This window comes from Boleophthalmus pectinirostris, unplaced genomic scaffold, assembly GCF_026225935.1.
Source record: "Boleophthalmus pectinirostris isolate CB_2022bp ecotype Guang Dong unplaced genomic scaffold, ASM2622593v1 HiC_scaffold_4, whole genome shotgun sequence".
NCBI lineage: Eukaryota > Metazoa > Chordata > Actinopteri > Gobiiformes > Gobiidae > Boleophthalmus > Boleophthalmus pectinirostris.
Window position 1 is genome coordinate 21,283,771 of NW_026571353.1, and position 12,450 is coordinate 21,296,220.

General features: G+C 37.2%; 1 protein-coding gene across 1 annotated transcript in view; it reads left to right on the forward strand.

Moving 5' to 3' along the window:
• LOC110156446 (phosphatidylinositol 4-kinase, catalytic, alpha b) overlaps positions 1-10,522 on the forward strand; it is an 11,476-nt gene extending 954 nt beyond the window's left edge. Inside the window, exons 2-36 of the mRNA XM_055161932.1 lie at positions 40-176; positions 251-384; positions 466-548; positions 636-706; positions 781-905; positions 1,005-1,086; positions 1,167-1,250; positions 1,684-1,773; positions 1,843-1,962; positions 2,686-2,700; positions 2,838-2,930; positions 3,072-3,228; positions 3,325-3,452; positions 3,567-3,725; positions 3,811-3,962; positions 4,069-4,176; positions 4,262-4,389; positions 4,472-4,627; positions 4,689-4,768; positions 5,204-5,403; positions 5,588-5,678; positions 6,132-6,299; positions 6,398-6,451; positions 6,522-6,642; positions 6,717-6,846; positions 7,655-7,798; positions 7,875-7,945; positions 8,189-8,295; positions 8,378-8,482; positions 8,562-8,687; positions 8,762-8,882; positions 8,957-9,116; positions 9,196-9,285; positions 9,409-9,492; positions 9,626-10,522. Of these exons, the coding sequence (XP_055017907.1) occupies positions 40-176; positions 251-384; positions 466-548; positions 636-706; positions 781-905; positions 1,005-1,086; positions 1,167-1,250; positions 1,684-1,773; positions 1,843-1,962; positions 2,686-2,700; positions 2,838-2,930; positions 3,072-3,228; positions 3,325-3,452; positions 3,567-3,725; positions 3,811-3,962; positions 4,069-4,176; positions 4,262-4,389; positions 4,472-4,627; positions 4,689-4,768; positions 5,204-5,403; positions 5,588-5,678; positions 6,132-6,299; positions 6,398-6,451; positions 6,522-6,642; positions 6,717-6,846; positions 7,655-7,798; positions 7,875-7,945; positions 8,189-8,295; positions 8,378-8,482; positions 8,562-8,687; positions 8,762-8,882; positions 8,957-9,116; positions 9,196-9,285; positions 9,409-9,492; positions 9,626-9,677 (3,926 nt within the window). The 3' untranslated portion in view covers positions 9,678-10,522. The remainder of the gene's footprint in view (positions 1-39; positions 177-250; positions 385-465; positions 549-635; positions 707-780; positions 906-1,004; positions 1,087-1,166; positions 1,251-1,683; positions 1,774-1,842; positions 1,963-2,685; positions 2,701-2,837; positions 2,931-3,071; positions 3,229-3,324; positions 3,453-3,566; positions 3,726-3,810; positions 3,963-4,068; positions 4,177-4,261; positions 4,390-4,471; positions 4,628-4,688; positions 4,769-5,203; positions 5,404-5,587; positions 5,679-6,131; positions 6,300-6,397; positions 6,452-6,521; positions 6,643-6,716; positions 6,847-7,654; positions 7,799-7,874; positions 7,946-8,188; positions 8,296-8,377; positions 8,483-8,561; positions 8,688-8,761; positions 8,883-8,956; positions 9,117-9,195; positions 9,286-9,408; positions 9,493-9,625) is intronic.
• Positions 10,523-12,450: the final 1,928 nt, after the last annotated feature.

Sequence of the window (12,450 nt, forward strand, 5' to 3'; positions counted from 1 at the left end):
AGATGCAGATCATTATTTTGTCTTTATGCTTTTCACTAGGCCTCTGGCCTGAGGAGTGGTATGAAGGGGTGTGTGAGATTGCGACCAAGTCTCCTCTTCTCACCTTTCCCAGTGGAGAGCCACTGCGCTCTGAACTACAGTACAACTCTGCCCTTAAAAATGATACAGTGACCACGGTACAATATTCTTAACCTTGCATACCACAGTAATGTTGTATTTATAACTGAAGTACAAAAAAATTTCTTTTCAGGCTGAGCTCAGCGAACTGCGGGCAACCATCAGTAACTTGCTTGACCCGTCCCCTGAAGGATCTGCTTATATTAATAAGCTCGACTTTGCCATGTCCACATACTTGCTGTCTGTCTACAGACTAGAGTACATGAGGTCAGCCTCTTTTCATTTGCTATTTTTACTTTTTCTGGAGTCAGAATAGCTTTATAATGACTTCTTTTTTTCCCTATTCAGGATGTTGCGATCTAATGAGCCTGACCGATTCCAAGTCATGTTTCGATATTTTGAAGACAAAGCCATCCAGAAAGACAAATCTGGTGAGAACTTCAAAACGTACATTTGAGTCAGTTTTACCTCTCACCTGCTTCCTCTTGTGTTAGTCTCTTTTCTCCTTATACTTTCAGGCATGCTGCAGTGTATTATATGTGTTGGTGATAAGGTGTTTGATGTCTTCCTCCAAATGATGGCTGAGAAGGTATCGAACTGCTATTTTGAAAGGTACATTTTGGAAGAGCATATTGAAAATTGTGAGATTTTGGATGTTTTCAGGCTAAGACCAAAGAACATGAAGAGGAACTAGAAAGGCATGCTCAGTTCTTGTTGGTAAATTTTAATCATACTCACAAAAGGATACGAAGAGTAGCAGACAAGTACCTCTCCGGTCTGGCTGAAACGTAATTCATATTTCTTTAATTTATGTACCTATTTCAAAAAAGTATTCTTCAGTTGTTTTTCTTTCTTCAGTAAATAAATATATGTTTATATTTAACTAGATTCCCACACCTGCTTTGGAGTGGTCGTGTGTTGAAGACTATGTTGGACATTTTGCAGACACTGTCACTGTCACTTAGTGCTGTAAGTTCAAGAAAAAACTACCTACATCAATCTAGAAAATAAGGAAATGTTTAGTAATTTTACTGAGTTTTTCTTATCAGGATATCCATAAAGATCAGCCGTACTATGACATTCCTGACACTCCCTACCGGATCACTGTTCCAGACACATATGAAGCACGGGAGGTGAGCAACAAAAAGGAATCACAATAATCTTCCTCATATTTATCAGTCTCGGTTTATCTGTTCCATTTTTCTTGTGTCAAAACATCATTGTCAATATAAAGTTTATGAGCATAAGCAATGCAGATTTTTGTTTTAATTATTCCACTAAAGTCTGAACACTCATTAATTATTAAAAATGACTGAATCTTGCACTTAATTGCATAGCCCTATCTAGGGGTGAAATTTAAATACTGTACCATGTTACGTTTATATCTGTATCACCACTAGAGGGCATTCGTGTATTGCTGTAAAAGAATGTTATTGCCACAAAAGGGTAGATGACTGTGTAACACCCTTAGAGATGAATAATTCTATATATATGACATTATGTTGTAATGTGTACAATTTTATAAAAAATATTTAGAGCATATAACATTCATATGATTTTTTTCAGAGCATTGTAAAAGATTTTGCTGCTCGCTGTGGTGAGATTCTGAAAGAAGCAATGAAATGGGCCCCGTCTGTTACAAAATCCCATTTACAGGTCAATCCCAAAATAAAATGTATGTATATTATAATCTCCTGAGATTAACACGGTTGTCCTTTGGCACAGGAATACTTGAACAAGCATCAGATCTGGGTGTCAGGATTGTCTCAGCACACTGGCCTGGCTATGGCCACGGAGAGCATTTTACATTTTGCTGGTTACAACAGACAGAGTACCACTCTTGGGGTGAGTATCATAACGAGAATCAAATATGACTGAAAACTGATAGCTCTGTTTTTAGAATTGTTTTAAAAAGATAGCTTGTATTTGTCCCAGAAATTTCAGTATTGCAACATCAAAGTACAAGAACAGTACTGTGCCTCTCTGTGTTTGTGAATTGGGCTATATGAACAAAGTGGAACAATATAAGTAAAATAAAAAAGATTTTTGCAAAAAAATTAAAATAAAATAAAAAATTACCTTGAATTTAATTATTTAAATGATGCAATGCTTTGGTGGCAGTATTTTATTTGCTCAGCTTCAATCATATGGTAGTGCTCATTAAAGTAAAAATTGATTAACTACATCTACCTGTTCCTGATTGCTTCCCAAGCAGTCGGCAATGTAATGTACAGTAATATAGACTCGTGAAGATATTGTGCATTATTATTTTTTATATATGTCTTAACAAACACCTTTGTCTACGTATGTTTTTGGTTTCTAATGAGTATTAAGTGTGCATGCTTACTACTGTATATCACATTATTTTTGCTTGCTAACTTTGCTAACTCTTTCTTATGTGTTTTGGGCTTGCATTCTGCTATATCTGTCTTTATTTTGCTTCATTTTGTTTTTATTACTCTGCGTCGAACTGGCTGGGTTACCCCGTTACATATCTGCAATGGGGTTTGTTGGCTGTTTGGCTTACTGATAATGCTGCGCTGTCCTCTGCCGTGTGGCCATCCATAGGCCGCTTTTCCTCAGGTTGGTCTAAACAGTTAATATTTTGGACAGGGACATACGCATGGTTACAAAAGTGATGTTTGCATCTAGTGTGTATTTTCGTGTGTTAACTATATGCATGTATAACCTTTTTTCATTTAATCTTAAATTGTCTTCAGAGCACGCAACTGACAGAAAGACCTGCTTGTGTGAAAAAGGACTACTCCAACTTCATGGCCTCTCTTAATCTGCGCAATCGCTACACAGGAGAGGTAAAGTGTGTCAGATTTTAGAATTCAAAATTATATATAAATATATAAATAAATAAATAAATATATATAAATATATATATTTATATTATATATTTATATATAAAATTTTGTTTTATGTAACTGTTTTGCCACATTTTGTAGGTGGCAGGCATGATGCAGTTTGCAGAAGCTACAAATAGCCAATCAGATCTTAACAAACTTATGATCAATCAAATGACCAGTGCTTTGGATAACAAAGACCCAGAAACCTTCACACAAGCCATGTTCAAAATGGCCGCTCTCCTTATAACGTCAAAAAGTGAGTTTGAATCTAAGTGGAATCTGAGGTGGTGTGTATTTACTATTCATTCCATACAATCATGCTGCACTTTCTTCTTCTTGCTCTGTCTTTTAGAATGTGATCCCCAACTGCTGCATCATCTGTGCTGGTCTCCTTTGAACATGTTTACAGAACACGGTATGGAGACCGCTATTGCATGCTGGGAGTGGCTCATAGCTGCACACAATGGAACTGAAGTGCCAGTATGTTAAATTTATTATTCTGTTTATTACAACTTATGCCAATATTTAAATGATTTACGTACAATAGTACCAGTAGGTCTTTACTGAGTGTAAGTGTGTTTACGTCCTGTGTAGTTCATGCGTGAGATGGCTGGGGCATGGCAAATGACAGTAGAAAAGAAAATGGGCTTGTTTTCTGAAGCCAAAGCGGAGGCAGGTCCATTGGCGGTTTCTGAGGAGAGCAAACCAGCGCCCTGTGCACCTGACGTTGTACCTCACTTCCTATGGATAGAGGTCAGTCCTTTTTCATGTGTTTTTGTTTGAAGTGGCTGTTAAGTAACTTGGGACTCAAAATTAAAGCTAACTCTTATTTCTCCAGTTTTTAGTGCAGAGGTTTGAAATAGCAAAGTACTGCAGTTCAGATCAAGTAGAAATTTTTATTGCCATTCTACAAAGATCCCTGTCTCTGAGTGTTGGTGGTGCCAAAAGCAGTCTGAACAGGCATGTGGCTGCCATTGGTCCAAGATTCCGGTAATGTTTTTTTTTTTTTCTTAATAATAATTACACTGTTTACAATAAAACATATGATGTTGGGCAAATAAACCAAATGTTTTCATTTTGGACATTTCTGTTCTAGACTCCTCACTCTAGGTTTAACTCTTCTTCATGCTGATGTTGTGACAAATGCCACTATCAGAAATGTGCTTCGAGAGAAGATCTATTCCACAGCATTTGACTACTTCAGGCATGAACCTGTATCTTGAGTTTGAAATAATTTGACACTTAAATTAAAACTCTAAACGCTTTCTAACATTTGTGTATTTTTTTAGTGTTGATCCCAAATTCCCCACTCAGACTGACAAGAGCCTGAGAGAAGACATCAGTATACTGATAAAGTTCTATGCCAGTCTACAGTCAGACAAAAAGTATCTGACAGCCCACCAACTAGTCCCCCCTGGTACTTTACTCAGTACAAATTAGACCAACAAATTATTCTTATTGTAATATTTTTGTCAGTAATGTTTACAATGTTTTTGCAGATCCTCAGGACATGTCCATGAGTTTGTCTGCGATGGCAGTGGCTGACAGTCGCAGTAGTCTAGATGCAGCAGTCGGGCAGAGGCAGCAGGTGGCTCAAGGGTGGATCAATACCTATCCACTGTCTTCTGGGATGTCCACTATCTCCAAAAAATCAGGTAAAGAAACACCTGTAGAGAGCATCTTCAAATTTGGTGCTTACATAAATGTTTGCTGTAGGTTTATCCAAGAAAAGCAACAGGGGCACCCAGTTGCATAAGTACTACATGAAACGCAGAACCCTGCTCCTCGCACTTCTGGTAAGGGCTCTTTGTTGGTGTGTATCTGTAAATACAGTAAAAACTCTTGCCACCAAATGATAAAACAATAGCAATAATGGATTCATCTAAAATAGTGCTCAGGGCTTTACACTTCTGTGGTGGTTAGCTACTATTGTTGTCATAACTGCCCTGGCATAGATTGGCTGAAGCAAGACTCCATTCCCATTTGCCCTTCTGACTACAACCAAACACTCACTCACACCCCACATTCATATTATTCTACTTAGGGAAGGGTCTTACGAAAGGACACAGTTTGCACTGACGCAGTGCTGTACCCCTTTCTTTTACCTGGTATTCCCAGTGTCTCCCATCCAAGTAACAATCAGACCCAACCCTGATTAGCTTACAAGATCTGACGAGACTGGGCAAGGTGGTAGGGTCATAAATACAATCTCATTCTATGTTTCTCTTTAGGCTAGTGAGATTGAGCGGCTGACAACATGGTACAACCCACTGTCTACTCAGGAGCTCGCCATTACTACTGAACAATCTGTGGAGACCAGTATTGGTAACTGGAGAACCAAATACATCAGTCTGACAGAAAAACAGTGGAAGGACACTGTAAACTTGGCTTGGAGCATCTCACCTTATCTTGCCCTTCAGTTACCTGTCAGGTAGCAATGGTTCAAAGATAACTACAAGGCCAAATAAATCATGTAGAAACGTAATTGTATTGAAAATGGTAACAATCATTAGTGTAGTTTTATAGATTATTGTAGACACAATTGACAAATAAAGCAATGTAAAAATATTGCTTATTGAATTTAACATAATAAATTGCAGTTTATTGTTCCCTAGGTTTAAAACCACAGAGGCCATAGTGCCAGAGGTGACACGTCTCGTGAGAATGGATCCAGCTGCTGTATGTGATGTTCCTGAAGCAATTAAAGTGAGCTACAACTTATTGATGTTTCTAAACCATACACTGTATATATAAGTTGACATAGCTAACGCGTTAGCTTCCACCTTCCATATAGGAAGTTTTGCAATGTTTATATTAACCTGCTCTACATGAACCTGGTATTTTTTTCCGCTAATTTTGTCCATTAAAAAAAAATCCTAATTCTTTATATAGAACCTGTCTCCAAATTCGCTCTTGTAACCATTAGCATCGTGAGCTTCATTTGAGTGGCACTGACCGTTATGGTTCCCATCACACTCCTTTAGTCCACTTCTTTATACAGTCTATGTTCTAAACCAGTGGTGTGGGAACAGCATTGCGTATGCAGACATGTAGTAGTTGATATGTGGGCATTAATTCCTATTTTTGAATATATTTTATTGTCCAAATGTATAAATGCTCCCCTTTTATCCTAATTTTGACTGAATATTTTTGTCTCAGTTTTTGGTTACTTGGCACACAATTGATGCAGATTCTCCAGAGTTGAGCCATATTCTGTGTTGGGCACCAGCAGATCCTCCAACTGGACTGTCGTACTTCTCCTCCCAGTATCCCCCACACCCACTCACTGCACAGTATGGGGTCAAAGTCCTACGTTCTTTTCCTCCAGTATGCTTGATTTCCTTCAAACTCAGATGTTTTAATTTCCGTTTTACTTTATTGTTTCCACCATTTCTGACTGACTCAAATATGTGCCACTGTTTTAGGATGCCATTTTGTTTTACATTCCTCAAATTGTTCAAGCACTTAGATATGACAAGGTAAATACTTTACATTGTTAGTACTTTTTGTTAGTCTTAATGAGCTGTCTGACAAAAGCACTATTTGCAGATGGGTTATGTGCGTGAATACATCCTATGGGCTGCTCAGAAGTCTCAGCTACTTGCCCACCAGTTCATTTGGAACATGAAGACTAACATTTTCCTTGATGAAGAGGGAAATCAAAAAGATCGTAAGAAGTTTTATCATTTCATTCAGTACATTACTAAAGCAGGATAGTCATATGTACATGGTTTTTTTTTTCAGCGGACATTGGTGAGCTGTTGGAACAAATGGTGGAGGAGATCACTGGCTCTCTGTCAGGCCCAGCCAAAGATTTCTACCAACGAGAATTTGACTTCTTCCACAAAATCATAAATGTTTCAGCCATTATCAAGTAAAGTGTTTTAATTTTACCCTTTTTATTTGGTGATAACACTTTTGGTTAAAGGTCCCATATTATGTAAAATGTCCTATTTTGAGGTTTAAGCCATTTTATAATGTTACCTTATCAAAAAGTGTTGAGTGTTGAAAAAGTGCTTGAGAAAATAACTCAGCCTAAATTTGCAGGATTTGTGTATTAACAGATGTGTGAATGAAACAAAACTAAACTCTCGGCATGTTTTTGAGAAGGAAACAACATTTCAATATATTATAAAACAATAATATGGGACCTTTAATAAGATGAAAACTTAACAAAACATATCTAAAATGACTCTAGAGAGCATCTAGCTGTTTTCCCAATAACATGTTATGTTAATTACCAGTAAAAGAGGATTGTTGTATTTATATTTCCATGGTCTATTTCCCAATGCTCCACATGTTGTTCATTTATTTCAGTACTGTCTTGCCTTAATGATTAGGTATTGGGCTGGAACAGTGCATGTGTTGTTCTGTTTTGCACTCTACTTCGAGCCACCTGTCTGTATGATTAGGCAATGAACATCTATTATCAGTCCCATGTTAATATTCGGCTGTTATTCTTCCATACTTAACTGTTTGTCAGTCCACTAGAGATTCACTAGAGTATTCCCTGTGCCATCATTTGGTCACTAATTGCACAAATTCAACAACAATCCTGTCCCTTGACTTCTTCATTTGCACTATATTCCTTAGTGGTTTCCTGTGTGTGTGCGTCACCTCTTGTGTGAAATCATCCAGGTGATGTCCCCACAGTAAATAATTGTTATGTTCAAACTCGTCAGGCCTTTTCCTAAAGGGGAGGAGAGGAAGCGAGCCTGCTTGGAGGCCATGTCGCAGATCAAAGTTCAGCCTGGGTGTTATCTGCCCAGTAACCCGGAGGCCATTGTTCTGGACATAGACTACAAGTCGGGAACCCCAATGCAAAGGTTCACCCAGCAACCCATTTTAATGCATTACCAAAAATACTCAAACATTATACTGAAAACTCTGTTTTTCTTTCAGTGCTGCCAAAGCCCCATATTTGGCCAAATTCAAAGTCAGGAGATGTGGTGTTAGTGAGCTGGAAAAAGGAGGTGAGGTGATTTAAAAAAAAAAAAAAAAAAAAAAAAAAAAAATATATATATATATATATATATATATATATATATATATATATATATATATATATATAGAAATATATATATATATATATATATATATATATATATATATATATATATATAGAGAGATAGATAGATAGATAGATAGATATATATATAGATATAGATATTATATTTTTTATAAGTCATTCAATAAAATTTGACTTCTCTATCAAGGCCTATCCTGTCGTTCTGATTCTATGGATGAAACTAAAGGTGATGATGAAGCCAAGCAAACCTGTTGGCAGGCAGCCATATTTAAAGTGGGAGATGACTGCAGACAGGTCATTGATAATTTCACATTGTATTCCCATTACTCGACTTTCTATTAAAGTGCATATTAGTGACATTATGTTGCATTCACAGGACATGCTCGCTTTGCAGATCATCAGTCTGTTCAAGAACATCTTCCAGCTCGTGGGGTTGGATCTCTATGTGTTTCCGTATAGAGTCGTGGCCACAGCTCCCGGAGTAAAAAACATTGTGACTAACTATAGTTTTGCCACCTTATATTTTCAAAACAATGCAATATGCCTTTGTTTTTGAACAGTGTGGAGTGATTGAGTGCATACCGGACTGTAAGTCTCGGGACCAGCTGGGTCGACAAACTGATTTTGGGATGTATGACTATTTCAGAAACCAATATGGAGACGAATCGACCCTTGCATTTCAGAAGGCAAATGATGCACTATATATGACTTTTTAAAAAAAACATTGTTTATTGCTTTGTAAAAATATTTTTCTCTTCAGGCCCGGTACAACTTTATCCGTAGTATGGCTGCCTACAGTTTGCTGCTCTTCCTTCTCCAAATAAAAGACAGACACAATGGCAACATCATGCTGGACAGCCAGGGACACATCATCCACATCGGTGAGTTCATGTAAATGTGTTAATTCAAAAGTTAAACTCTTCACTATATTAACTTTGTATCTACTTGTCTTTAGATTTTGGGTTCATGTTTGAAAGTTCTCCCGGGGGAAACCTAGGCTGGGAGCCTGATATCAAACTGACTGATGAGATGGTGATGATTATGGGGGGCAAGATGGAGGCGACGCCCTTTAAGTGGTTTATGGAGATGTGTGTGAGGGGGTACCTGGCTGTCAGGTCCGTTTCAATACTGCGTACTACATATAGATGATATGTCAAAACAGCCCTTCTTAAAGTACACTTTTGTCATTTTTAGGCCGTACATGGATGGAGTAGTCTCCTTAGTTACATTGATGCTGGACACAGGTCTTCCATGTTTCAGAGGACAGACAATCAAATTACTCAAGTAAGTTTTTTACCCCAACCAAACCCTCCTCTCTAAAATGTGTTATATTAAGGCTTTATTATAATTATTTGATTATTGATTATAATTATTTGCATGTTGTTGTTTTTTTACATAATATTATAGGCAGCGGTTTAATCCAGGTTTGAGCGAAAAAGAGGCAGCATCTTACATGATCAAAGTCATACAAAACTGTTTCCTCAGCAGCAGGTGAGCGTTTTGGAAAACAAATGTATTTAATAAATTTTTTTTACTATATCGTACATTCTGCTTTTCTACCATCTACTATTTCTACTACTATTTAACAACATTTATTTAACATTGTCATTTCTTAATTTTTCAGGAGTAAAACTTATGACATGCTCCAATACTATCACAACCAGATCCCATATTAACTGTTGGTGCTTTAGCATGTGGCCTGGCTGAACTATGTGCGCCTATGTTGTTGTTCTCTTCTGAATATTGTGAAAAAAGTAAAATTGTTAAATGTTGTTTGCTTTAGCTTCCTGGTTGTCATCTAAATATATTTTTGAAAATTCTGATTGAATATTTATTACATATTTATTACATTATTTTAACGTTGTCCTGATGGATGCACTGGTATATTGATGTGTTCCACTGTGAAAAAAAGTGCACGTTTTATTTATGTTCAGAAATAATGCCAACTTTGCCTGTGAAAATGTCTTGTTAAACCTTGTTTGAAATGTAGTTGAAACTCCAAGTAGCTAATTTGAGTGACAGGCTGATGTGGCCAAATTCTCTGTGTCTTGGTTTGTTATTTTTCCTTTCTTACTTTATTCAAAATTTCTCAATGGACCAATGAATTTGTAAGCCTGTGGTTTTGTTTTATCATTATTGCCTGATACTTGTAACACTGAGCACTTAACTATTTATGTATGAAAGTATATTTTTATGACTCTATATTTGCAATAATCACACAGGTGTACTTGCATGAGTCTGAGAAACTTGAGATTGTTTAACTTATTTAGCATTGCCAAAGGGAGGAGAGGCACGTTGTTGTTTTCCATTTGTTAATAAGACACTAAAATATTGCATTTGCACCTCTGTACCATGTGGCCTGTTTCCATTGTGGCTTCTGGTAAAATGTTGGAACCCAAAGTGCTGTTCATTGTTCTTACTGTTAGCCTTTTGCCTCGATCAAATGTTACTCTTTGTAGGTCTATGTTTTGTACTGAATGAGAATGCCCAAAATCTTATGGAATAAAGACTGACTTGAAAATGTGTGTCTCAGGATTTGATTGCTCTGGATGGATGAACTCTGGAAATTTAAGTTCTGCAATAGCACCATATGTTTGTATGTTGTATAAGTCAATTATAATGCACAGAGAGAAATTGGAATAGCATGTTTATCAACATATTACGACCTAGAATATCAGTGCTGATTTCTTTGTGTATGAGAGAAAGGGAGAGAGGGAGAAACATCTTTTCTATGTAGGCCAAGTCTTACTTTTTATATCATTCTTGTGGCATCAATGAACATCAGACACCCTAAAATGAGTGGGATGAAGGACATGGACAAGTAAAAGAGGGGCAGGTGGTGGTGGCTAGTCTATTATTGGCAACAAAGGTATACAAATGTACTATTTTAATACAATGCAATGTAATTATAGTAGTAGCAGTAGGCTTTAAAAATATGTGGGTACTTTGAAATTAAATGCTGTTTCGTCATTTATACACTAGAGGACACCAGAGTAATGCCCCAATGCCGCGCGTACAGTATGTGTGTGCGTAAATTTAGGGCCAAATTGGCAAAATAGCAATACCTGGATGCTTCAGTAGCGGTGTACATTATTGGGTACGTATCTGAAAAATAAAACCTAGCCGTAGAGTGAAACTGTCTAGCCTAGATAAAGTTTTAAGTAAGAAATAAAGTTGTTAGCTGAAGGCCTGCTACTCAAACGCAGACCTCTTTCATACATAAAACTACATAATTTAATTGGAGCAAGAGGTTGATGGTTGTTTGTGGTCCTGTTCACCGTAGTATATTTGGTTAATATTTCATTGCATACAGATGTCCAGAGGGGAAACACCTTGATGTATTTTTGATGAGGTCAGATCACGTACTGTCATGGCCGCTCCCTGTGGTCCTGCAGGCACCCTGATCTAATACACAGCATACTTTTACATTCAACACGTGTGGGCGGCTTGTCATGCGTTGGTATAGCATGCAGAGGAGGACTGCAACATATTGCCTTTTGATAATGTGTCATAACTTTCCAAACACAAGTCGCTTTTAGGCTTTTAAAGACTTACTACGACAACGAACTGTAGTTGAGTAGGTCCAACATCTTCACTTTAAAGATGCACTTTGTAACTTTTCTGTGGTTAGTACGCCATCTCCTTGTCTCTTTGGAATTGCTTTGCCTATAATATTACACTCCATAGAAAACAAGCAGTTTACAGGTTAAATTTGTAGAGAGGCGACCTGCACACCCTAAGTTTTTCAAGGTATTTTTAGGTGTAAAAAATGTAGTATTATTTTACTACCTGTGTTCAGTAGCGTACTGTAGAACATTTCAGGCAAAGCGATAACATATAACGCATTCCACCAGTAAAGTTAGTGCATCTTTTAAGTTTTAAGCATGTGTCAAGATAAAAGTGTTACCCTACTATAAATACTAAATTACACTGTACAGCTTTAAAGGTGCACTATGTAACTTTTGGGTTGGTATCCATCACCTTCTTAATAATAAATATAATTTAGCACTTATTACAGTATAAACATTTTGAAGTCACTTCTGTTATGCAGATTATGGTCCTTATATGGATCAGATATTATCACATGGTGAAGACATTGGCACATCTTGTGACATGTTTACGCTTGTTGAAACTGTGGTGGCCTGTAGTCAGCCATGTGTTCTGTGGAATAATTAACTGTTCTCCTGGTTGTTTGAGTCATTAGCACTGGGAGCGGGGCTGAGGAGAAGGAGCTGTTTGTCCAAAGGCAGCACAGACACTCATGCCTATTGATGAGATGCTGAGGCTAATCAGGATAGTGGCTGCTGCTGTAACTTGCAGCAGTGTCAAAGCAGGACATTTCAAAATACAGATTATTTTAATGTGTTTTTGACATTGTAGTAGGAAAAATCACCTAGTTTCACCATCATGTAGTACGTTACAACCCATATTATAGTAGTGGGGGTGATA